The sequence below is a fragment of the Polistes fuscatus genome, unplaced genomic scaffold (genome assembly GCF_010416935.1).
Source record: "Polistes fuscatus isolate 324 unplaced genomic scaffold, CU_Pfus_HIC Scaffold6, whole genome shotgun sequence".
Taxonomy (NCBI): Eukaryota; Metazoa; Arthropoda; class Insecta; order Hymenoptera; family Vespidae; genus Polistes; species Polistes fuscatus.
In genome coordinates, this window is record NW_025113140.1 from 10,855,314 (window position 1) to 10,882,749 (window position 27,436).

Consider the following 27,436-nt stretch of genomic DNA (forward strand, 5'->3'; position numbering starts at 1 on the left):
CAAAAAGATAAACGAAACATTGATGTATCCTTACGCGAAGAATTCGAGAATAAACCGCTACATTATCAATTAGTTCACGAAGAAACAGTGAGATGTCAGGGCGACGGAAGCGCGATCCGCATTTCGCCGCGGCTAGTTCGATAAAAATCAGTCGTAGACTAGAAGGGGCTGTTTTGGTGTCGGCTGTCGTTTGTTTCGGTTTAATTCCTGTTTAAAGGAAATTAGTGTGTGATCTACGGGGTGTGAATCATTGGTCTATAGATCACGGTGAACAAACATCGACGAGGTTTATTTGGAGACCGACTTGTAAGTAATACTATCATTGTATTTTCAAGAAAAAAAGAAAGAGTGATTGCGTGAATATGCGTGTGTGTGTGTGTGTGTTGAGTGAGAGAGAGAGAGTGTGTGAAGGGGTGGGAGAAACGAGAGAGCAGGGCGGTCGTTCGTTCGTTCGTTCGTTCGTTCGTTCGTATGTTCGGTACGATCGTTCGTGCCTTCATTCGTTCGTTCGTTCCTTCATTCAGACGTCAGTCCTTTTTCGCGAACACGTTTCGAAGGATCTATCCTGTGCGTTTGATAATTTCAACAACTTTTTTTATAATTTTCAATTCACGTTAATCGGTAAAAAACGTTTGGCGGTTATTTCAGAAGAAAAGTTGCGTATACGTTACAACTAGAAAAAAAGGAAAGAAAGGGTTTGTTCTGCAAGACAACAGATAGGAGCAGAAAGAGATAGAGACGAGCAATACAGGAGACAGGACCAAAAACGCTGAAATCAAGGTTAGGGATGTTTTTCCTTTTCATTTTTCTATCTTTTTTTCTTGTTTTCTTGTCATTTAAAAGAGAATAGAAAAGAAAAAAGAGAAAAAGATGTCGCTTGTTCTTAGTTATATATATTTTTTAAATGAATTGTCGATGGTATAAATGGAAATGAAATGTCGATGGTAATAATGTTTCACTTATTTTAATATTTCTCATTTAATTTTAGACAAGTTTTCAATCATACTTGGGTATAATTCGTTAGAAAAGTATTTCGTAGAGTTAAATACACGTTAGAATAATCGATTCATTTTACTTTTCTTTCTAATGTTTTTCTTATAATTATTTAGGTTTTCAATCAATCGTTAATAAATCATTAGAATAAATTTTCTTTATACGATTAAATACTAAATACTTAATACTATTTTTAATACTTATATTATAGTATTTTTAATAATATATTTAACAATATATTTAACTATATATATAACTTAGTAACAATATTTCTGACATTTTTCAAACAGTCACATAGATTTTCAATCAGTCGTGTGTCTTCATCGTTAGACGAGTTCCTCATACGGTTAGATACGCGAAATGAGATTTCTGAACGATTTAGAACGCGTCGTCAGTTCTCTCTCTCTCTTTTTCTCCTTTTTTCCTTTATTCTGATAGTTATTCTATGTTAGAAAGAGATAAGAAAAAAAGTTAAAAAAATTAGCTAGATATAACTCAAAGGAAGAAAAATAACTAAAACGTTTAACATTATTCTCCTAAAAGCCTTTTTATCATTTTTCAAAGACGAAATTATACTATTTTTTTTCTTTATCTATTTGTTTTTCTAACGAACGTGTTTTTTTATTTTCTTATTTTTTTTTTTTTGGTCAAATTTCCTCTGGTATAGCGTAAACTAATCCACTTTATTTATGTTCGTCAAGGTTATTATGTTCGTGTTAATAAAAAAAAAAAATATGCGACGAGTTACTGCATTCAATAGAAAAATAATTCTTTAACTCGATGAAATCACAGCGACAACGCGTTATGTGTTGTTAGAGATCAGTTTCAAACGTGTATTTCGATCCATTGTAAAATAATGTAAGAGAAAAAGAGAGAGAGATAGAGTTCGTCTAGTTAGTTTTATAAGTAACAATCTTAATTAACGCGAATGGTCGTACATTTTTAAAGTAACGTTACGACGACATTCTCGTTCGTGTGAGTTTCTCTTCTTTATTACTCTGTCCATTATTCGGTACACGAAGCTAAATGAAAAGATTAAATGCTTGATACTATCAAAAGGAACTGCAATAAAGCATGTACAGGCGTATTTATATCCCATGATATGTGTATAGTATAAGTATAGTTTCGTTATGGTCAAATTTATTCGAATCTATAATTAATTACATTTATTTGAATATTTTTGTTTCTCGTGTATTTTAAAATTTTACTTAACTAAATTTATTCTACTTTTAAAAAAAATGATATTTATAAATTCATGATTACTTTTGCATAATTTTAGCGAAGTTAAAGTTATTCGAATCGAAGTTAATTAGTTATTGGTTTATATATCATAGTATAATTTAGTTTCACCGACATTTCTTGTTCCAGCCGAAGTTGCTCAAGCATTCATTTGAATTTTCTTTTTGTTTATACCGAAATACGATTAAAATAATTTTTATTCATTGTTATTATTATTATATGAATATTGTTTTTTATTTTAACGATCAACATTGAGAAAACGATCTTTTAGAAATTCATCCTTATTATTTTTATTATAACAAAGTCATTATTTCTTGATTAAGTTACTCATTTAAGTGAGTAGGCTTAAGACTTAATATTCTCCCGTCAATTCCATGTATTGTTAGACTCTGAGAGTGCTCGTTGGCCAGCATATTAATTACTTCGTGGCTTTTGATCGTTATTTCTAACGGTTCTGATCTCCTATTTTTTTTTTCTTTCTAATCATTCAGTTTAATCAAGAGAAAAAAAGTGAACTAACTGTTGATTTATTATTTTCTGTGCAGAACGACAATAATGATAAAAATATTTAAAAAAAATATGGAGGAAAAATGTTCTTCGAATATTCCCGCCAATTTTTCTCAAACCATTGATTCAAAATATAATTTCTTCTAAACATTTCATCGGCGTATAAATCGATGACGATATCTAATAATGTCATCGTTAACTCGTAGATTGAAAGAAAAAAAAGAAAAAAAAAAATGTAACGTGACCATCATAGCGATTAGATTTTACTGTTTGCGCGGGAATTATGAAAAGGTTAGAAAGAGAAATGTTAGTTAGTTATTATCTACCCTAGTTATAAGGTACTACTGTCGTATCAAAAATTGAATAGAAAATACGTTCGCTTAAAAAAGTTTGGAAAAAATTAATTATATTTAAAAAGTATTTAAAAGCTTTTGGCTCACATAGGAATTTTCTGCTTCCTATTATACATTAAATATTATTTTTAAAAAGGGGATTGAGATAGAATAAAAAAATTAAAGAAATGAAAAAATTAAAAAGAAAGAAAGATAGGAAGGATCGAGTATTTGAAAGTTAGTATGCCGTCTAGGATAAGCACGGAGCATCGTGAATGTGCGTGCAATAGAGCTTAATCGATTTGCGGCTGTGCCAACGTTACTACGTGAAAACGGGATATTGGTGCGCGAGATGTACCCTCTTGCAACGACAGGGAATTAAAACACCACCTCTACTAACACCATTACCACCACTACCACCATTGCCACCACCGTTGCCACCTAAGGTTAACCGACTTTCTAACTTTTCCAACTAAACTCTGAACTTTTTGTTCGTGCGTATATGTTTCATAATAATGTCATTAATTTTATTAACAAAACTGTAATGAATACGCGCAAAAGTTATTTAGCATATTATTTTCCTTTTTTTCTTCCCTTTTTTTTTTTGAGAATATTTAAGTAACTGCATATGAAATTGAATTAGAGGAACAAAAAAAGAGGATTCTGACAAAAAAAAATGTAGACACTTTTAAGTGAACAAAGGAAGCGAGAAAAACGAACCGTAACGATTCATTTTATTCCGTCATCGCGAGTTTACGCTCGTTACTTACATATTTCATTCATTGCTATTTTATACTCTACCTTGTCCAATCCCCCCCCCAGTCCTCCCTTTTTCTCTTGTATTTCCCCCCTTTGCCTAGGTCTCAACAACTTGTTACTCCGTACGTTTGTAGAACTCCCATCGAAACAATGGAGGTTTCACCGGGTAACACGAGATTCCACCTCGGCTTCTCTCATGAAATGCACTGCAGGCATTCAGTGCGTATGAAATCCGGGATGACTCGCCATGCGTGTCATCTCCAAAGTAGTTGTAGTAGTAGTGGTTGCTTGTTGTTGTAGTGGTGGTAGTTGCAGTATTAGTGGCGATACTAGTAATAGTAGAAGTGATAGTATACTATAATAAAAAAGTAATCAAACAAACAAACAACTAACTAATTTCTGAATTTTTTAATTTTGCCCCAGGAGTTGCGTCAGGATTTTCCTTTGTGCAAAATTGTATACGAAAATAATACCCGACACATTTTTACGTTCCTTGTAAAGTATATTCTGCCAACGACCCGGTTATTTATATTGTTGTTAATCTTACGAAGTTCTAGATACTCGAGAAAATCCGACAACCGAAATCGACCGAACGAACGAACGAACAGATTAGAAAGAAAGAGAAAAAGGTAGATTCACGTTCTCTTGGTAGTGGCCAGTAAAACGATGCTAAAGCCTCTCAATTAGCGTCTCGCGTTTGTAGTACGTTGTGCTCGTGACACTTAACTAACGAGCACGTCGTAGAAAAGCGACGATGCATTTAATATCCCAGAGACTTGAGCTTGCGCGTCCGTCCACTAAAAGTAATCAGTAGTAATAATAATAATAATAATAATAATAATAATAATAATAATAATAATAATAATAATAATAATAACAATAACAATAATACTTATAAAGAGAAAACCTTCTTGCAATTTCAGAAAGTATTATCAATGTTAATCGAAATAATCTGATATTTTATTCTGGAGTAATAAACGTTTAAAGTGTGACTTCATTTCCTTTTAATTTATTTTTCCTTTCATTTGTATTAGAAGAGTTAGATGTGTTTTGTATCATCCTGATGTATATGAATGTGTATGTGTGTATGTGTATGTGTATATATCGATTGAGTTTAAAGAAACAGAGCGAGGCTTGTTTGCGTTCCAGTAACCAAAATGAATGATTCATGATGATTGGTAAGAGATAGAAGGCATATCGAATTATGTTTATTCCATTACGTTTCTTTACGTCGTATTGATTAACGAAGTTATCGATGTTATTATAAAAGTACTTGGGTTTCAAACAAATGTTATATATTTATATATATATATATATATAAATTTATATGCACGCGTAAAAGAAATTTCGTGCAAATTCATAAAATATAGCGAGAACGATAAGATGGTGTCATACTTGGCATAAGTGCATCCTGTTTTACATCCTTTCACGCGTAATCCTTTTTTACATTCTTGCTTAGTTCGTTGCTTTCTCTTTCTTTCCATCTCACTGAGTTCTTTCCTTTCATCTCTTTCTCTCTACCTTTTTATTTTATTTTTTTATTTCTGTTCTTCTTGTTCTCCTTTGTCGAGCAGACTTGCTGTTTGTCATTATGTCATGTAACACCACGTGTGTGGTAACTACGACACGTGTAACTCTCTCTCTTTCTCTCTCTCTCTCTCTTTTTCTTTCTTTTTTTCTCTTTCTTACTTTCTGTATTTCTACAACGATACATCCGAGAAACATCAAATTACTCCCCTAGAGAGATCGCAATTATCTTACTGACCACTCTAAATTTATACTCTATTCCGATCGATCGTTTCTCGCCATCGAATTACTCTTTATTTATTTTTTATCATTTCGAGCGATAAACAGGTTATACATTTTGTTCGTTTACCTCTTTAACAAACAAAAAAATTCGTCACCGAAGAGATGATTAATTCATTTCATTGAGTTTGTCACATTTTTATATCATCCTCTCTTAAAAGATAGAAAAAGTTCAGTTGAAATAGATTAAAAATTCAATCACGTAAGCTTTGAAATTTATTCTAGAATTGCAATGGCGGTTTTCGTCTGGTAGACGGCTTTTCGCGGTTAGTATTCGTTTTCTGGGCCTTGCACGTTCAATACTCTCTCGTTTTATTTGCTCTCCTCCCGTCTACTGCTCCTATACCTTTACCTCCACCACCACCTCCTCCTCCTCCTCCTCCTCCTGCTTTCTATCTGCGTTCGTTGCGAAATGCAGCTTCTATCGATTCTCGTTTTATTTTCCTTTATCCCTTTCGCTTCGAGAGTCACTAGTACATACCTAACCTATACTGACTTATAGTTAGTTAGACAAATGTTTTTATATTTATTTTAGATTTCTAAAGGAATTTTTTGTTAGTTTGTCTTATTTCTTCTTCTTTTTTTTCTTTTTTTTTTAATGAGACAGAATAAAATTATATTATACAACCGTTGAATTGATTGACATCTTTATCATGCCAAAAGTCGAACAAAAATGTTCGTTTTAATTTTACGATTGCTATTAGAATATTTAAGGATTGGATGGGTCCTCCCTGTCAGATTTATTTGAGTTAAGCCGATTTTATTTGCCAAAGGATTTCGCAAAGCTTTCAATGATTACCTCCATAATTCACGAAACTATCGAAACAATAATCAGGATTAGAATACAAATTCAAATCTTGAATTATCGTATTTGTTAACGATTCCTCCCATGCAATGACCAATGGAGACGACTTTCCTTCCATTTTTTTTTCTAATTTGTGGATCCTTCTCAATAAAAAGTTGTGCTTTTACAATCGAATTACTTCAATTTCATTTATCTTTGAAATAGAAAGAGAGAGAGAGAGAGAGAAATAAATAAACTAATAAAGCAATTATACAGTAAGGTTTTTTAGAATAGCAAATGGACGTTCATTTTCTTTTGGAAACATCAAAGAAAATGGAAGAGTGCGGCCATTGCTGCAATATGGCTGACGAACGTAATACTCTTCGACTTTTAAAGAACATTATCTGTTCTCTTGTATGTATGCGATGAGTACGGATAATTCAGACCTCTTTCAATTCGAAACGCACATCGACTGCGTCGAGCCAAGACTTGGAGCAATGTGTGCTGTCTATATACACAGTGTACTTTTTTAAAAAGGAGTACAGTTCCAATGCTCATGTTTTCACATTTATGGGGGGAAAAAGCTAACAATATATAGGAAAAGTCTTCTACAACATGGCTCATTCGTTTATTTTATTGTGAGAAATCATGAAGTATGTATAATAATACAAAGTTAGGCGAATGCCTAACTGTTGTTGGGGTGGTGTAGTTGATGGTTTATATCAATTGAAACCATGTTGCAGAAGGATGGTTGTACTTGTAATTGTCTACTTTTCTGTTAAAACACCGCGTGTACGTTCCTTCGAACGAAGATAAATGAGCATGAAGATCGAGAACCGTAAAAATTGTATTCGGAATTAATTGCATAATGACTCCTTGGAACTGGAATTTCGATGAAACTAAAGAAATTGTCACGCAACGATGCGGGTTTTGTCGTTAAATATAAATCGTCTCGAAGACCACACGCGTAGACGTTTTAAAAATCTATTTATTTTATAAAAAATTCAATATGGCGTCGAGACAATCCTATTAATCGTTGTTTTCATTTAATAGCAACAATTAGTATTTTTCTTTTCATTTAAATAATTATTATTATTTTCTATTTATTTCACTCGTAATTAAATTATATTATCCTCGAAAGATGTGGAAAATTCGAGAAGTAGGTTTTAAAAATTAGCAAAAAATAATTCGAGGACGCCATTTTGTATTTCTTGTCTGAGAAATATACAAGGCTGAAAGACTACCGATCCACGCGATGTTTAACGCGAGTACTGGTCGAAGATACGATCTTGATAAAGCAGGTTGAGCCTATGTGGTACTGTGTTGTGCAGGTGTCTGTGCATCGTCACAGACAGTATAATGGGTTTGTAACGACATAACGGAATACTATATTCGAAGAACGTGTTGTGGTAGCAAGAAAGAGAAAGAGAGAGAGAGAAAAATGTTGTGGAATTACGAGCATAACGACTCGCCATGCACTTTGGATGCACAGACTGAATTCAAGTATCGTCTCCTAGAGTTGCTGGATCCTGTTCGTTAGTCAAAATTAATGAAACATCGGCGTATTTTCTATTTATATTTCGTCCATATTTTCCATTATTCTTTTTTTTTTCTTTCTTTTTTTTACAATGGTTTAATATTTTATCTATCAAAATCCAAATATAACAGCGAACGAAGTACTTAAAAAGAAGCATAAAAAAACAAGAAAATCCAAATATAACAGTAAAAAATAGCTCTGAAAAAAAGTGTAAAGTTAGAAAGACACTTGAAAGTGTAATATATAATAAAACTTTTCGAATTTATTTTCTCTCTAATACGTAACCCTATCCAAAAGTCATATAAATCAAAGAATATCCTCCAGGCAAATATCAAATTCTCGTCAACGGAAGATCCGAGGTATTATTTCACGACAGGAAGAGCTTCCTTTTGTTTCTTTCTTTTTCTCTCCTTTTTGTTCTTTTCCCTCGTTTTTTTTTTCTCTCTCTGCTAACAGCAGAGATCCTTTCGTAAGTGAATTGCAGAGGGGAGAGGATCGATACGGCGGAATAAAGTTGGGTGTCCCTCGCACTCAGACACGTACTAGTACTTATTGTACTTCAAAAAAAAATATAGAGAAAAAAGGAAAAGAGAGAGAGAGATGAAGGGGGAATGGGGGGGGAGAAAAAATGAGGTGAGAATTAGAGTGAAACTTTGTAAGTTTTAGAAGAACATAGCGGAGACACAACTAAACTTACGACGAAAACTATGCATGAAACGAGGGAGTAACGATAACTTCGTTGAACGAAGAGTCCTTATCCTTTTTATGGAACATCTTTTATATCCCAGAGAGTAGCTAGCTAGCTAGCTAGCTTACGTACCGATGACGCACAACTAAACTTACGACGAAAATTATGCATGCGAAAGAGGGGAGTAACGATAAACTTCGTTGAACGAAGAGTCATTATCCTTTTTATGGAACATCTTTTATATCCCAGAGAGTGGCCTTCTACCATAATCGAGAGCTGTGATTTATTTCCTTCCCCCTGCTCCTCCTTCCTCTTATTCCACCGACCGAACATGAATTTATTTCTCGGAGAAAAAGAGAGAGAGAGAGAAAGCGATTGTTCTAGGAATATATAAAGAAAATTATTCGGGATTAAAATTAATATACGACAAAGATTTTAATAATAGTTCGTTATATGATAGAAGAAAAGAAAAGAAAAGAAAACAGGAGTTTAGGGGGATGAGAGATTTTAAAGGAAAAAGAAATATTATTAAAACTTTGTAGACTTGTAATTAGACTCGTAGTTTTGCCACTTAATTTGGTAGTTTTACGATATGAAAATAAAAAAAAAATGAATTAAGAAATTTGCTTATAAAGTTTGCGAAAAGGAAACATTGATTCTTAAAATTGCTTAGAAACTTTTTTGACAATCTTCGTGTTATGGTATTATTACAATAAATCATTTATGTGTAATTATACGAAATAATATGCGCGTTGTTATTTAACATATGAATAAATAATTTTTTTATTTCTTTTTTTTTCTTTTATATATTATTCGACTCTGACAATTATTCGAATATAGCGAAAATTAAATCGAAAAATTATATAATCTTTTACTCGTGAATTTAATTTTACATTTGATATGTAATTCAAATATATGTACGAATTAAAACTCCAGATTTGAATTTTTATATACACACACATTAAACAGATTAATTAATTAATTTTAATTAATATAATATTAGCTGTGATTTCGACGGTTAATGGCAATACTCAGAAGAGAGTTTGAACACATAAATACATACACACACACATCATACAAACAAATACCACTTGAGACATTACTACACACATTGCACCTGCGTGCATCATAATCCGGAACGAGACGATAAGTTCTTACTCGAGCGGAAAAATTATACCTTTTAAACAAGTCATTCGTGACCCTTTGACAAATCGTGAACCCTATAAAACAATCCAATTTATTAAATGCATTTAATTTCATGTCTAATTTTTTTTTCTCGACAAATCGATATATGCTGTAATAAATTTTATTATCAAATTTTTCAGTTGTTTTTTTTTTTTATAAATATTTACTATGATATATGATATAAATGTAAAAAAATTATTTAATATTCAAAGTATGTTAATAGAAAAGTAATATTTCAACCAATATATATGTGTTAAAACAAACTGAAATATAAAAAGAGTGCATTAGAATATTAAAATAATTGTTAATTATCGATGGGAGTGTCTATTGTTGTTTAAAAGCTCGGAATATACGATCTATGTACCGTCCCCTTCGAAATCCACCGTTGAAATGAGACATTGTCCTCTAGAAAATTACTTTTATTAAAAGTTGTTTATATGACTTTCCGAAGTTGCGCATGTGTATAAAAGGAATAATTCATCTAATCAATAAAATTTAAGATAACAACGCTCATATTTTAACATTTTTTTCCTTTTTATGTAATTGTTTAAACTAATGTACATTTGCTTTAACGTTCCTGTGCAGTGGTGACTTCGGAGGGGGAAATTTTCATCGAAAAGGATACCACATCGAAATTATTTATATACTTTAAATATTAAATGATTTCGATTTATATTATATACTTTATATTATATACTTTTTTCTCGATTTTATTTATATACTTTAAAAATTAAATGATTTCGCTGTGGTATATTCTTTTCGATGTAAATTTCCCCCTCCGAAGTCACCACTGCACAAAAACGTTAAAACAAATCTACATTAGTTTAAACAATTACATAAAAGGGAAAAAATGCCAAAATATGGACGTTATAATTTTAAATTTTATTGATTAGTTGAATTATTCCCGTTTATACACAGGCACAACGTTATGAAAGTCATATAAACAACATTTAACAAAACAACCTTAACTGAGGACAATGACTCACTTCAACGGTGAATTTCAAGAAAGACGGTACACGGGACATATATACGGTGCTTTTTTACAACAATACACATTTCGATCGATTAATTAACAATCATTTAAGGTATTTTACATTTCTACTCATTCTTCCATAAGCAAACGTATCACTCACACACACATACCATCATCAACACAATTAACACTAGAACCTTACATAATTTCGTTTAACTGAATTATTCTGGGTTTTATCGAACTCCCTCTCTCTCTCTCTCTCTCTCTCTCTTTTTTTTATGTCGTTTCATAATTTGGTTTAATTTTGTTACCGTTGCTTAATAAAGTTTCACTTCATAATGACCTCTCTTTTATTTTGTTGTTGTTGTTGTATATTCGATGGTTTAACCAAAAGCACTAATAAAGGAGAGAAAAAGAAAATGAAAGTGGTTGAAGATATCGATAAGCAAGTAGTACGAGTTTGAATAGAGGCAGACCTTTAATATACAAAGGGAAGAACATCACATCGTATCTCTCGACGCCAATGGGATATTTCCAATAACGAGTCTATTATAAACGACTAACCGAGTTTTTCGTTATCGTGCTACGAATACACTACTGCTTGAGAATTTTCTATTTCTCTATTTCTCTCTTATTCTTTATTCTGTCGCCGACAGAAAATTGCACGGCGACGTCGCTCGTTGCAAGAACAGGATTGTCAAGTGGCGATATAACACGTTGGTATTTCAAACGTGCAATTGACTAATGGCTGATAAATGATAACTATAATGAAACGTTAAATCGACGTCTATCTCTCTCTCTCTCTCTTTGTTATATTTAAATTTATATGTAAATGACAAGAAAATCAATAATTTACAATACTATTTTTCTATTATTTCGAATTTGATCATTTTTTAAATTACGACGGATTTGAATTTAACACATATTACGTGTAAATGTTTCTTTTTAAATTTAATTTTGATCATTTTTTTTTTTTTCTAAAAATATGATTAATATTTACAATATTATGTAAATATTATAACTGACGATTGCAATGATGACAATTTTCGATGCCGATGCCGATGCTGGTGTCCTATGACAATGATTATGATGATAATGATGATAATCTGTGTCGTGTATCGAGGACGCAACACTTTTCGGTAAAAAAAAAAAATGCAAAAAGAGGGAGAAGAGGAAGATAAAAAAAGAAGAAAAAGAAAGAAATAGATCCCGCAACTGGGATCGGAAAAGTCGGCCAAAAGTTCCGCACTGCGTGGAGATTTTTCTTTGTGTTGAACGTTGAAACCAAAATAAAAAAAAAAAAGGAAAAGGGGGAAAAAGAGAAAGACAAAGAAGCATAAAAACAACAACAAAAAAGAGAGAGAGAGAGAGAAAGAAAAAGCGAGAGGGATCAAGAGTGATAAAGAAAGGGGTCGGAGTTTGCATCGACGTCGATATTTAGATTTCTTTTTTCTTTTTTTTTCTTTTTTCTTTTTTTTTGTATCTTCCTACGACCACGAGATGCACGGTAGCATTGGTACTCTTCACAATGCCAAATTTGTCCATCGTTGGTCTCAATCAAGAACAGACCGACCGTTTTTCCTTTCCCTCTCATAGGAGAGACAGAGACAGGAACAGAAAAAAGAGAGAGAGAGAGAAAGAAACGAATGGAGGTCGATGACAGACGAAACGGCTTTTAAAACGGGCAACGTTCTTCCTTTTATGTACATACATATACATATCCATACGCACGCACACACAACAACACTAATGCATTTACATTTTTGTTGCATTTTACTGATACATTTACCTATAAACATCTTTTTATTACTTATCCAAGTATTACTTACTTATACTGTTGTATGTTGTTATTTATTAGTATACTGTAATAGTGTAATATTATTTATTGCTATACTATATTACAATATTATTTATTACTATACTGTACTACAGTATTACGTATTATTATTATATAGTACAGCGGTATTATATTTTATTACTATATATTATATTATAATATTATTTATTATTATATTGTACTACAGTATTATAATTATTTATTTTACAGTACAATAATACTTTTGGAGTAATTACAATGGAATATAACAAAATATATATAAAAATGTTCGAATTAAATGGAAGCCCTCTTAACGATAAATAGTCTCTACCCTAGATTCTTCAGATATTTAAATACATATAACGTACCAATTTCAGCAAATACCTTAGAAAATCGAGACATATACTGAGAAAGCAATGGGTATTGCAATAATCGACTATTATTTGGAGATCCTCGAGTAGCATTCAAATGTTCCAATATAGAATCGAATAAATATTATTGAAAATAAAGAGAAAAGAGAGAAAGAATGTGTATACAATATAAAGCGAGAGAAAAAGAGAGAGAGAGAGAGACGATCGATAAATTCAAAGAAATGTTCAATCTAGCGAATAGCATAGAAGCCTTTGTAAAATCAAACGGGTCGTTGATTTTCACCTAAAATTCGTTTAACAACCTCGAATGAACCCGATACGTACATACACATACAAACACACGCGCATACATATATGTAATACATTCATTTTTATCACTTCCTCTTATTTTAATCTCCATTTCTTTTTTTTCTCTACTTTTTTTTTTAACCAAATTTTCGTCAATGTACACCATATAAATAAATGCATCATAACGTTTACGTGTACTTTGAGAAAAGATAAGAACAAAATGTGTGATACCCATAGAGCAGGTAGCACGTAGTCCTTTTAATCATACCTTAGAAAAGAAGGAAGGTTTTATGATGATGTGTTAGTAGTAATGGTAGCAACCCAGCCAACGACGAAAAAAAAAAAGAAAAAAAAACGAAAGATCGAGACAAATAACTTTGTGCGGTCGATTCAGGTTGCAGACTCGCCTCTGTAAAATTGTCCTCCTTTTCCTCCTTCTCCTTTTCCTCCCCCTCTTCCTTCTATATCTCTCCGCCATTCCAACCCTATCTCTTCTACTTCGTTTTTTTCTTCCACTGACCTACATGATATATAATACATACTACACTGCATCTTCTCTCGTCCTGTTAAACTTGAATTTTTATGTTAATTTGTTTCTTTTCTTATTTTTTTTCTCTCTCTCTCTTTCTTTCTTTCTTTCTTTCTTTCCATCTTTTTCATATTCGAATATGTACGCGGTTATTTTCATATACTAATTTAAAACAGACGCTAAATTTTTTCAGTCGAATTTAAAGTGTTTTTTTTTTGTTTTGTTTTTTGTCTTTTGTTGTAGACTAATAGCAAAGAATTTTCCATTAGATTTATTTTAGGGTGGTTAAAATTTCAATGACCCCGTGCAGAGATATAGAAATTCCTTTTTTTTCCCCCCTTTTTTTCTTTTCGTTTCAAGCATTAATTCCCTTTTTCTTTGTATTAATGGAAAATAATGTGAATATAATATATATATATATAAATATCTATGATGAACGAACAACTTTGCTTCGTTAAAAAAAAAAAACAAAAAAAAAGAAGAAAAAAAAAAGGAGAAAAATAAAGATCGGGCTTGTATATTATTATGTCCGTTCCCTGTGTTACGCTTCGTGAAATGACATTCGTGACTATGCGTGAATGAAACGTATGCAGTTTGAAGAAGGAATAAAGCCATGTATTAGTAGCTAGATGCTTTTCCTTTGAATATATACAATTGCACATACGTGTATATACTTGCACAGCAATACGTGCTTTTGAAGAAATCTTTCTCTTTCTCCGGTGCATACGAATAATTGTTTATATACACGTAGAAGAACGCGTATATAGCAAAATACATTTCTAAATATATATGCATGTAGATATGCATGCAGATATGCATATATAAATACATATATACGTAAGCTTTGTGTTTGAACAATTGTTTGCCACTGTCGGCTCGCGAATATGTTTTTCAAACGAAGCACCGCATAAAAAAATGTTTCGAGGATAACGTGAGATTGATTTTCACTTTCTAGAAATAAATACGTTAGCTATCGGCTGTCGTAGAATAACGCCGACATTGTGGTTAAAGATTCCACTATATCAATTAAGTGTTGTACGTATAGAAATAGAACCTAGATAAGTAATGCAATTTAATTTAAGCTTATTATTATTAGTTTCAATATATCATTGTATTCAATTTAATGCATGATCGTTATTAATTACATAATTAATAATTTATAATTAATAATAATAAAATAATGAGATAATATCAACAACAACATTGACACACTTTACCTCGATTATTAGATCATCGAAGACCGCCGCCATAGTGGTTAATATTAAAATACGTTAACTACGATATAAATTACTTTTAAATTATCTGCATAAATAATAAAAATAATTGAGAAAATGATTCAATATATTAAATATTAGTATTAATAATAATGTGATCGAAACTTTGCCATGATCATTATCGAAATGAATTTAATATAGGATTGTATAAATTGTTCGTATCTATTACTTAATCTTCGTTATACATATATATATATATATATATATGTGTTACCGTGAAAGACCGAAATTGTGGGGAATGTCACTATATCATTAATATTGAATATATATATTCTTTTATATATATATATTCTTTTTTTTTCTTATTATTATTATCATCATCATTATTATCGTCATTATTGTAATCATGTTATTCGCTGAACGTGAACGTAATAAGTTTTAATATTTTAGCGAATAAATTTTCATTCGTGACCGTAGACGGAAATAATTATGAAGGTAGCGGTAAAGTGGATGTGCGACGTCAAAATGGAGGATGAGAAGAAGATCCTTCGAATGTTCTCTCTCTCTCTCTCTTTCTCTTTTTCTCCCTTTTTCTCTTTCTCTCTGTCTTCCTCAAGTATTCTACAGTGAAGACGTATCATTAGCTGTGGTGTACTTTATAGACGTGAATTCATGAATGGCCTCTGTTCATTACTTCAACGATTTCTACAAAGGATAGATAAAGAGAGAAACTGCATAATGCGTTGATGCCTTATTCTAACATTCGATTCTTATCGTAATTGACAAAATGAAGCTATTACTAGCTTTTTGTCGAATAAAATTGATCTTTATAAAAAGATTAACGCCATATCTTTCGTCGGGGCTCATTTTTAATTTTTAAAACTAAAAATCTTTTTCGATTATAATGTCTTATCTCAGATTCAAATAATGTCAATGAAAATTATTATAACTTAATTATTAATATAGAAATAATAATAATATAGAAAAAGAAAGAAAGAAATTAATATCTTTAATTTAAGAATCATATTTATTATTAATTTGTTATAAATTGGTAGAGGCTAAAAAATAAAAAAATAAAACAATTTAAAGTAAATAAGTCATTTTACAGAAAGTTATTAACCGAGGAATGCATATTGTATGAAGAAATCTATAATAATTTTGAAAGTACGTAGTAAAACTGTTAAGTTAATGTTTTTCTTTCTCTTTCTCTCTCTCTCTCTCTTACTATATCTTCCTATGCTTAACTTTACAAACCCATGCGATTTATGGTTTATACATATACGTAGATACGTACGTTGATATCTTATACACAGAGTTCGTTTCTTCTCTAATAAAATGGTTTTAAAGTAAGCGAAGCTTGCAAGCTTTGAACTGGGTCAAAAGTCGACGCGTGACTACTTGCCAACCTACTTAGGAATGGGTTCGAACTGACTCGTAAATATTCTCACACGTGGACATATACGCGCGCGCGTGTGTGTGTGTAATAAAAATATAGATTCTCTCTCTCTCTCTCTCTCTCTCTTTCTTTCTTTCTTTATTTCTTTCTCTCTTTGAGATTCAAAGTATTTATGTCAGTATTTATTCAGTTAGGATTTTTAACTCTTTGTAACTCACAAACAGTTGAATTGTTGTGAGACAATCTCTAAGTAATTTATTATAATATATTTTTTTTTTCTATCTCTGTCTCTCTCTTACTCTCTCTTTCTTTCTATTTTTCTCTTCCGATGATTCAACGGGGTCGACGATCCGTTAGAGGCTTTCGACGAATTACCATACACCGGCGTTGTGTACGATGATAGCGGCTAATTTCCTTTGGAGGGATGAATAATTCATTTCCGTTTGGTCGTACCAACAAGGGATTTCTTCGTGAAATCGACTATTCAGTTTTAGTTATCTTTATATCGTTACGAATATAACAGTTTATTTGTAGAGAGAAAACAATATGCTCAGATAACAGATATTTCCAGCAATTTGATTTGATTTGATTTATTATATTTTTCTTATCTTGTGATCGTTATTTTTAATTATAATTTCAATTATACATAAATAATACGATGGATAAAAGCAAAAATACGAATAAATGATAATAATAATAATAATAATTTTTTAATAAACAAGAATGTTCATAAAATGTTGGACAGTAAAAAAATAAATAATAAAGTAACAAAAAAAAATAATATATAGGAAATATATATATTTATTTTATATATTGTATCATTTTTTACTCTCCCTTTACCGGTTCGAGTTACTTCTATAAGAAACATTTTTTTTTCATGCTTATCCGAAATCATTTTACCGCTTATTATTATTATATCTGGAGTCAACAGAATATAGTTTTTGTTTTTCCGAACGGGTTATCCATTCATTTTACTAACCGTCCCCACCACGTTGCTTGATTTTAGTGATCTGATGGGAAAAAATAATTCAATGTGACTCTAGGCCGTTAATATTATAAATTATAATATTTTATATTATTGGCAATAATTTTATTAACTTCTTCTTCTTCTTCTCTTTCTTTTTTTTAACATTTTTTATTAACATTTTTTATTAACATTTTTTATTATTTTTTTTTATTTAATTAAATTAATTTAATTATTTTATTATTTTAAAATATTTTAAATTATAAAAATTTTTTTTTATTTTTTTAATTTTAAATTATATAAATAATAATTTAAAATTAATTTAATTATTTTATTATTTTATTAACAATTTTATTAACATTTTTTATTATTATTCATTTTGATTATTATTTATGATAAAATATATAATATAAATATACGATTGTATATATATATATATATATATATATATATATATATGATAGGTAAATTGACTGTTGTGAAATATGAATTTTGTTTGTTTGTTCGAAATACAAATATCTTCTATATACTTTATAATACATTTTATGACATCAGAAGTAAAATTGTCCTCCATTGAAATCTTTACTTCGATTCGTAGCGTGTCCCACATTAAAAAGCGAGACCGAACTGAGACCCAAGTTGGTACTTTGCCAGAATGGAATATTGTTTCTTATAATAATAAGGAGAGCATTCTCTCGACAGAAGAGAAAAGAAAGAGAAGGGAAAGGAAAGCCCGTTAAAAAATATTCTCCTACTTTTTCATAATCAGAGTGTATAATAATTATGACGGTGCGAGCGCAGGCGCGTTTATTTCAAACGAGTAATAAACACTCGTTGGTCTAACAAAGTAGACAACAATGTTTTAATTAGAATAATTATCATTTGTTATATATTTTCTGTAATTATTATAATCGGTATAACTGTCGTTATAAATTACGATTGATTCGATCATTTTATTACTATTTTATAAACGTAGGATTAAATATCTATCATTTTATATCGGCCATTTTGAAGTAATTCAAGCGATAATTTTAAAATTAGTATCGTAAAATTTTTGTTTATTATTTTGATCCAAAAAAAACAGACACATAGATTTTCACATATATTAAAATAATGTTATACGATAATATATGTATATAAATGTTATAAGGTAGATATCAATTTTGTAAACCTAATTGGTAATATCAATTACTAAGGAAAGTTGAAAGTAAGATACACTCTAAAAAACAGGACATATGTAAGTAGTACATGTTTAACAGAATAAGAACATCAAAGAGGGGTTTTAGTAGAATTTTCCGTAGAATTCTCAAAGCGTTTAGATTTGATGTGCTGAATTTCAGTGTGCAACCGACCCATTTTCTAAAAGCGTGTCCCGTGGAACGTTATTTCAGAGCTTTGCTCTTTGCAAAATATTTATAGCCCCTTCTCAATACATATAAGCAAAAGGAGGTTCGAACTTTTAAATAACGCGCCCTCTTTGCAATCTAATTGTGTACTTATTTGCATGTATCTATGTTCTTTAAAAAGTAAATAAGTAAATATATAATACTTATTTACTTATTATACGTCATAAGTGGTGAACGAGATCAGAGGGTTGTTGTGTTGCATTGCGCTTACTCGTTCAAAACTATTGAAAAGTCAAGAAAGACAAATAAATGAGAAACGTCAAGTGGAATGTACAGAATGTTAATTGTTTAATGGGGTATAATCGGTTGATGGGGGGAGACCCTTACATTCATTCGAAACCACCATACGTGACGGATAAATAAGACCGCTCTGATGGTCTCTGATGCTTCTATATTTACTTTTATCTGATGGAAAAGATTATCCTCTCTCTCTCTATTTCTCTTTCAAAACATTTTTTTTTGCATGTGTCTGTGCTTTTTCGTGAAATTTTCCATATTTGGAAAATAATATTTCTTTTTTAATGCGATAAAATGTTTATGATAAATTTTGCATATTTATACCCCACGTGTAATATAAATTTATATTTTATTAATTAAACATATTTTTTTTTATATACCATAAAATATTACTGTAATCTAATATTGTTGCTTTCTAACATGCACACATATGTATGTATAAAATTTTATAATAACATTTTCATTAACGCGAACACAAGAACAGACTATAAATAAATAATTTATTCTCGTAACTCCATTCTCCTTTTGCGCGTAACGAACCGATAAACAGGTTGCGTGAGTGCGTTCTGGGTGGGGCTCTCATCCTAGCTGCTAATCGATTTCCTTTTGAATGTGTTATCGAATTAAATTAATACGAAACTATTACGTATTTACACGATACAAAAGTTATCAATTAAAATTCTTTTTTCTAATTAAATGTATTGCAATTAACCTAAAAAAATATATATATGTATCAACATATAGACATATCATTAAAAAGATTAATTAGAAGAAAAACAATTTCAACGCTGTTACAAATGATGGATTGCAAGCTTTTACAAAATCCAATATGGCGCATTTGTAAGAGCTGCCATCTTGGCGAACGAACATTTAACCTTTGAATTTCTTAAATAAAAAGATAAACCCTTCTTCTTCTTCTTCTTATCGATGAAATACTTTTATACTTTACTTACAGCGTGCTATGATAAATGGTGGCGACCAGCAACATGGTGTATGAGGAGATAGTCGGAATAAGGGGCAGCTGACCTCAGCCGCCGCGCACGCTCTTTACGCGCGAGATGCCCCACAATCTGAACTCGGCTTCCGCGAACTCCGCCAACACGGGACCGAATCATCAGGCTTATCCTCACCAGCCTTATCACCGAAATGGAGATGGACTTCAGCCAGAGGTAATAATCTTTTCATTTCCCTATAACATTACGTACCTCTCTTCTTATATATATATATTTGTTTTTAATTTTATATTTTTATTCAATAAATTATTGCATTGGGGACAAATATTAGGGTGAACCTAGATGTGTTCGTGCGTTTTAAATTATTAAATTTAATTTACAATTAAATTTGTTGTCTTTTACACAATTACCAATATTGATGTTAATGAATTTATAGAAAGAACCGGTTGAATTTGACACGTCGCACCTACGTGGTGCACCAGCCGAGGTGGAGGCATTGGTACACAATATCAAAGACGTTGCACAACAATTTCTTTATCACTGGAGAACGTTTCCGATTATCTTGCCACCACCACTTTCCACGAATACGGAAGGCGAAGACACGCTCGCGCGAAAGAAACATCACTTGAAGGATCTCTTCGTAGCACCTAGTTTCGACGAATTGGATGCCGTAGCAGTTGATAGCAAAGGAGAACCTCGAAGACTTACTAATAAACAATTAGAAAGCATTAGAGAGAGAGGGTAAGTCTTTGAAAATAAAAAGTAGTATCGCCATTTCTTTGTTATTTCTCTCTTTCTCTTTATGGAACCAAATCTTTTTCTTTATATTTATTATTGTTTTTAATTATTTTTTTTTCTTCTTCTTCATTTTCTCTCTCTCTCTCTCTCTCTCTTTCTCTTTCTCCTCCTCCTCCTCTTTTCTCGTCCCTATTTTGTTTTTTTTTTCAATCAGTAGTTTTATAGTCATCGATATTACTTATTGTTAGTTTCTAATTTAGATGCTAGATTATTCTCGCTAGATTAAATATTATTAGCGATCATCGTCAAATATATTATCAACGAAGGAAAGATTATTTCATTTCCACGTTGAAAAGGTTTTTAATGTATTTGCCAATATTATACAGGTAGATTAATTCAGTACGTAAGTATTTGAAAAAACACGAAAGTAATGTGTGTAACAATTAGACACAGTATCATTAATAATGTAGATTTAGAAACAAGTAAGATATTTTGTGTGATATCTATAGTGCAGTTTTCATTAGTCGGCATGGAGTGTGAAAAATTTCTTGTATTTTTTCTTCTATCAATTCAATAAATATTTCTAATATATATATATATCATATATTTGGGGTGGTTTTGAAACTTCAGTCTTCCGGGTAGCAATTTTCTACTATCGGCAAGCGAATAAATATACAAACAATTTTATTACATATTACATATAATTTCAAAAAAAAAAAATAAGAATTATTAATTTTGTGGAGACAATTGTGATACGAGAAGGAAGAAAAATTAGAACGATAGGATTATTAATTCATTTTCATATTTTCATCTCTGATAAACGTTTTAACGTATTTTTGTAAAGCTTGCACAAGGATAAATACGGAAAGCCGAAGAAGCTGAATGCCACTCAGTTGGAGAGCATTCGAAAATGCGGGTATGTCACACGCATAAGTGAAAATTAAATACTAAAATGTTTAATGATTAAGCAATAATCTATCTGAAACTGAGACAAAGAGCTGAATTAATTACATAATTATTATAAAATCACATACACACATTTGTCTCATTTCTATATTATTTTATCGATCGATCTGTTTATTTAAAAAAAAAAATAAAACAAATTATTACATTAATAATAAACTGTTTTAGATGCTCTACTTGTCAGTTTCAGTGTTGTATTTGTCTATTCTTACAAATCACTCAAACACGAATTTTCCTTAAGATTTATTCACGATTGAAAAAGAAATGAAAAATTTATTCAAATAAAAAGAAGCACAAATTTGTTTTCCAAAGTTTCACATATATACTGCTATCAATAAATATATTAACTATAGCAATTAATATATATCATTTTTACTTGCACTTCAAATTATGAAAGTAAAGGTTTCACCTGGTAAAAAAAATAAAAGTCAATCGAACATATGTAATTGGTATAGTATCTAACAAATTTCTATTGCATCTCTTTAGCATGTTTTACTCACATTGTACATATATATATAAATATATTATATATGCATATATATACATATAATATTTAAAAAATTATCACTGTAAAACATTGCAACGTGGTGTGGGTTTATCTTATATTATTTTTAGGAAACATGCTTGTAAAAATAGAAAAAAACAGATACATATAATTATTAGTTTTTACATATTACAATGTCCATAGGCAGAGTTACATATGTAAGTGTATATTTAGTTTTGTTTTTCAAATTATTGAAAAAATATCGTGTGATATTTTAATTAGCAACAACAGATCTCTTTATAGAAACATATCAGAAATTGTTTAATTAAACAAAAAAAAAAGAATAAATCGTTTTAGAAAAAAAAAAGTAAATAAAAAAAATAAGATTTCAGTTATTGTGTGTTTGTTAAGATTGGATCGTATAGTTCGTCGTGTAGAATTTATTAAATATTATTATTCTACTTTTTCCTTCTTTTTTTCTCTTTCTATTATAAACGTCGAAATTATATTTGCACAATTACATGGACACAAAAAAGTATTTACATGCATACAATTTTACATATTATCTAATTACCTGCATTTTGCGCTATTATTTGTACAGGGAATTCGAAGTGGATTCGATCAATTTTGCCGGCCAGATACATCGATGGCGATTAAGTGCTCTTCTTCAACGTGGAAGAGACAGAAGACGCGAAGCACTACTCAGAGATCTTGCCTTAGCTACTAGATTTCTTGTAGTAACTGCAAAAGCTAGATTAGTGTCCCATTGCTTCAGTGTTTCGCAATCTTTTAAAGCATTCTTAACAGGATTTTTACGTCTTCTCGGTAAGACAAATAAATAAATAAATAAATATATTAGGTCGTCCCCCGAAAATTTCTTGCTTTTTCTTGGTGATAAGTTGCACAATATTGTATGCATAATATTTTTTATTTTATGTTATTTTACTAAATTAATATCTACTCTACTCTATTACCTTTTTCTATACTGTATATTACTCAACATACAAAATATTATGCGCGTAAAATTACTAAAAAAGAAAGGAAACTTTGGGACGACCTAATACATCCAAAATTATATATATATATATAATATTTTTAATTATAATTATTATTTTAATTTATATTATTACAATGTATATATATTTTTACAGATATAATAATAGGTGTGCCATCTCTGCAAGCACATAATTTAGATGCCAAAATTCGAGAAGAACGTTGTCGATATTTAGTTGCAGAGTTAGTATGTAGAGTAAGTACATTGTTTTTCTATAAAAGTATATCATTTATTATAATTTCTAATATAGTATTAAAGTATAAAGATATATCACATATTTATATATTATATTTTGTAATGTATAGCCAGAGTATGAAGATTCATTGGAACTGCTTTGTGGATTTGTAAGAAAACAACTACGTCGAGCAACAATGGAAAAATTCGAGGTTGAACGTGAATCATCTCAGTTATTACCCGTTCCAATTCCTTTTGTGTTTGGTACACCCGGTGGAGCTGCTGTTGATCTAAGATTATTTAGCAGAGACATTATCAGAAAGGCTTTACCAATACTAGTCTCGATTTTAGAGAAAGAAACTCGTGGCTGGTTTCTTCATTTTAGGGAAAGACTGATATCAGAATTAAGAGCACAGAAAAAACCAGATGAAGAAATAGAAAGAGTACGTAAAACTCTACTTTTATTATTTTTATTTGGCCATAAATTTTACTAAAAACATGTTTTTCTACCGTTTTTTTTAGGAAGTTAATGAAGCAGTGATGAGAGAATATTTACAAAGAGTATATACCAACATTCTGTCGCATCCGGATATACTTGCACTCGGTGAAGGTATTGCACAACTTCTAGTCCAACAAGCACAATCCGTCGTATTAATGCACAGAGCGATTGAAAATGTCCAACGAAAGTTGCTACAAACAAAAGAGTGTTTAAGACAACATATTGAATTCGAACATCCGGTTTTATCACGAATACAACCATGGATGCGAGATCGTATGAGAGAAGCCGAAGAAAACTTTATAGAGGAATGCGAGTGGTGTGCTCACGAGGAAGCTCTTGCATTGTGCAGTCATCAAAATTTGCAACAGACCTGTTACTTTCTCAATCGTGATTTAGTTTTTATGAAAGAGGTATATACAAACATTTTTTAATTATATAAAGTATATATATTATTTTATTTATAATTGTTTATAATATTTTAATTTCTTATAGAGAGAGCCAGTTTTATTGAAAGAATTACGTAAAGTTAAAACGCCGACTAGGAGCTTTCAATGGCCGACACAAATATGGCTTCCAAAAAATTGGATAATAAGACGAAATTTTCAAGGTCAATCTGAAATCATTCCAACAGTTTTAAGCAATACACCAACGTCCATAACAACACCACGCGCGGATCCGAGTCAAGCTGTTTTCTTAGTTGAAAGAGAAGTAGTACGTACAACGACGACTAGGTAAGTTGGAGAAAAGAAAAAACTTGATAAGTTTTATAAACTTAGCAATTATATAAAATGTACATTAGATATCGTTAATCTACGTTACCTACCTTACACGAAGGTGGCCAATGTGGCGTTGGATAAATTACATAGCAAGAACATGGTGTTGGACTTGGAATGCAATGTTTCTTTTGGGAGTAGCAGTTCCATGGTACAGTCCAGTCTCCATCCGTGCTTTGTTACTTGTGCAACCTTTTACTCCTGATTTAGAATTAAGCCAACTCAATGGCACATTGTTCCCACGAAAATCTTCACAAATGCCTACTCTCTGTTCTCGATTAGTAGCACTATGGAGGCATATCAGTAAAAGTCGAACGCATTTTGAAACAGAACCGGATACAGGTAAATCTTTTTACACATATATTAATGTTTTATATTTCAAATAAATATTATTTTTTTATTTGTGTTATAGGATTTATCGGCAAGGGAATGACAAGACATTTAAATAGGCTATGGAATTATGGCGCCAAAGGCCTTTTAGGAACGCTTGTTATATTATTTATTTTCCCTGTCGTATGTATACTTGCAAGTTTCGGATCTCTACTTATTGCACTCACTGCTATTATGTGGTTAGTTAATATGTTGATTTTTTTAAATTTTTAGAATTTTTTTGATAATATGATTTTATTCTAAAAATAATTATATCTTTCAGGATGCCTTTGATTACTTTAACATTACATGCTTTCATGGCACTTATCATGGATTTAGATAGTCCAGAACCAAGTCGCAATCGCTATTTAGTTGTTATGGAAGCATTGGTTTGGAATATTGGTATACAAGGATGTTTACAACCAATAGCAGCCTTAATTGTAGCTCTCGTTGTATGCCCCATCATTTCTTTTGTAATACTTACTGGTAAGAAATTTTTTTTATTTTTTTTTGTTTAAGAAGGTGAATATATTTTTATGTAACGTACTTATTTTTATAGTTGCTGTGATACGTTATTGCATTAGAGTGGTATGGGATACAATCATGTTCCATTTGGTAATCAAAAATAGAGGACGAATTCCTGCTAGCGACAGCTTTGTAGTTAAAAGAATAGCAGGACCAGGATTAGCATCAGACTATTATTATCAAGTAAGAGAATCAAATTGAATAATTACGGAAATAAAAATTAATCGACCATTCAAATAATTTTCTAATAAAATAAATATTTTTTTTGTTAGATAAGACCGGAACAAGCGTTAGCCGCGTTTGAAGCTAAATTAGAGCTGGATGAATTATTAGCTTTTCAACAAGAAATAGAAAGATTAATAACTCAACCGCAAAGAGATTTTAGCCAATTCGTAGAAGCTTGTTTTGGTCCGTTTGCCGCTGGTCTTGCGAAGATGAAAGATCCGTACAAATCGCTTGAAAAAGAAGCTAGAGATCTTATTGCTGTTCTACACGAAAAACTAGAACGGCGAAGGAAAAATTTACAAACTGGACTTAGCGTGGCTGTAAGAAGCAAGATTAAACTAACGACATTTGATTTAAAGGTACGTTATTATTTTTTTTATACAAAATATTGTAATCTTATTTTATAATTTATGTTTGATTCTAAATGATAATACAGGTAGTTATACAACAAGGTGCCCTGATGTTGGAACGACTTTACCCATTACACGTATTTGCCCGTCTAACTGGAAACGAAGAAGACTTTTGGGAAAATAAAGGATTAGGTGTTGGTGACTGGGCAGGTTTAGCTGGTCTCATGTATGCTGACATTTTTAGTCTGGATTTCCTTCAACCTCTCGATGATTCTGATACTAAATTTAGACTAGAACCACATCCGGGTGTTGATTTGTCACGATATACAGATATGGTTCATAGTACTGAATTAGGTGGTATAAATGGGCCTGATTTATTAGGCGCAGTTTATGCACCACGCGGAAATATTCAAGTACATAGCCCATATCTTGAAGTTTCAGCATTTAATCCTCGAGCAAAGCAAGCCAGTAATAGCAAAAAATCTGATAAACGATGGTACAGTATATTAAAACGTTATAGCGATATTGATAGGTAATTGAAATACAAATAAAGGAAGCATATGTATATATATATCAATTTTTTTTAGCGATACCACCGGATTATTAACATCTACCAAAGTCAGAAGGCGTACGGTTTCAGCAAATGGTAGCATAGAAGGACGATGGCAACCATGGAAACGTCAAATTCGACCATACAGTGCCGAGAAATTAGTAATACCACTTCCTATTCCACATCCGGCACATATAGCAATTACCATTCACAATCGTGATTCCGAAGATCCAATTCCATTAGATTCCGAGCTTTGTCAAAATATTTTACGAGCTATCGAAGAATCGCCTGGTGAAATGGCTACCGAATGTGTAAGCCGTTACAGAGGTGGTGGAGATTCTAGTTTTGATTCAGTTGCATCACAATCTTCTGTCTCTATAGAGACTGGTTTAGATAAAGACAATGATGAAACCCAACAGACTGCGAATAACGATAAGGAGGGTGAAAATTATCATTGGACTCTTTCCAATTGGGGTGGAGGTGTGACAAGAAGAAGAAATAATTCTGGATCAATTAAAGTTGATTTAGCTTCACCGGAAGATGTTACTCTAGATACGGATACCACCAGAGCGATGTTCAGTACATATGGAACAACCGTGTAACGTACGTCTTTTAATTGCACTGGGTAATGTATTTGTGATTTTCAACAATCTTTCATTCCTTTGGAAAAACTTGGGTATGTGACATTTTAATTGGTCAACATTTCGCCTAATATTTCTTTAGATTATATTATCAATGACAAGCAAAACTTAAAC

At 31.1% G+C, this 27,436-nt stretch overlaps 1 protein-coding gene and 1 long non-coding RNA gene across 5 annotated transcripts; one reads left to right on the forward strand and one right to left on the reverse strand.

Annotated features, from left to right (window-relative positions):
- The first annotated feature begins 216 nt into the window (after window positions 1-216).
- Window positions 217-27,429, forward strand: LOC122523280. Of its 4 annotated transcripts, XM_043644942.1 has the most exons (17): window positions 217-306; window positions 649-780; window positions 19,980-20,193; window positions 20,414-20,718; window positions 21,560-21,631; window positions 22,764-22,987; window positions 23,314-23,411; window positions 23,522-23,833; window positions 23,913-24,299; window positions 24,382-24,620; window positions 24,724-25,004; window positions 25,075-25,231; window positions 25,315-25,517; window positions 25,591-25,739; window positions 25,829-26,140; window positions 26,218-26,627; window positions 26,719-27,429. In XM_043644942.1, exons 3-17 carry the CDS (start codon window positions 20,083-20,085, stop codon window positions 27,281-27,283), a joined length of 3,825 nt encoding a protein of 1,274 aa, XP_043500877.1. In that variant the 5' UTR covers window positions 217-306; window positions 649-780; window positions 19,980-20,082; the 3' UTR covers window positions 27,284-27,429. The 4 variants fall into 4 exon arrangements, with proteins under 4 accessions (XP_043500877.1, XP_043500876.1, XP_043500875.1 ...); XM_043644941.1 differs by lacking the exon at window positions 649-780 and having other exon boundaries at window positions 221-306; XM_043644940.1 differs by lacking the exon at window positions 217-306 and having other exon boundaries at window positions 381-780.
- Window positions 10,694-11,574, reverse strand: LOC122523290. The gene is made up of 2 exons (XR_006305273.1): window positions 11,280-11,574; window positions 10,694-11,199 (listed from the first exon to the last, which is right to left on the reverse strand). It is a non-coding gene; the product is annotated as an uncharacterized LOC122523290 (long non-coding RNA).
- Window positions 27,430-27,436: the final 7 nt, after the last annotated feature.

Excerpts from the sequence above, each read along its gene's own strand:
- LOC122523280 (XM_043644942.1), top strand. The coding sequence starts at position 20,083 with ATGCCCCACAATCTGAACTCGGCTTCCGCGAACTCCGCCAACACGGGA. Across the intron at positions 24,621-24,723 it reads GTACGTACAACGACGACTAG|GTGGCCAATGTGGCGTTGGA; the intron begins GTAAGTTGGAGA and ends CCTTACACGAAG. Across the intron at positions 25,232-25,314 it reads GCACTCACTGCTATTATGTG|GATGCCTTTGATTACTTTAA; the intron begins GTTAGTTAATAT and ends TATATCTTTCAG.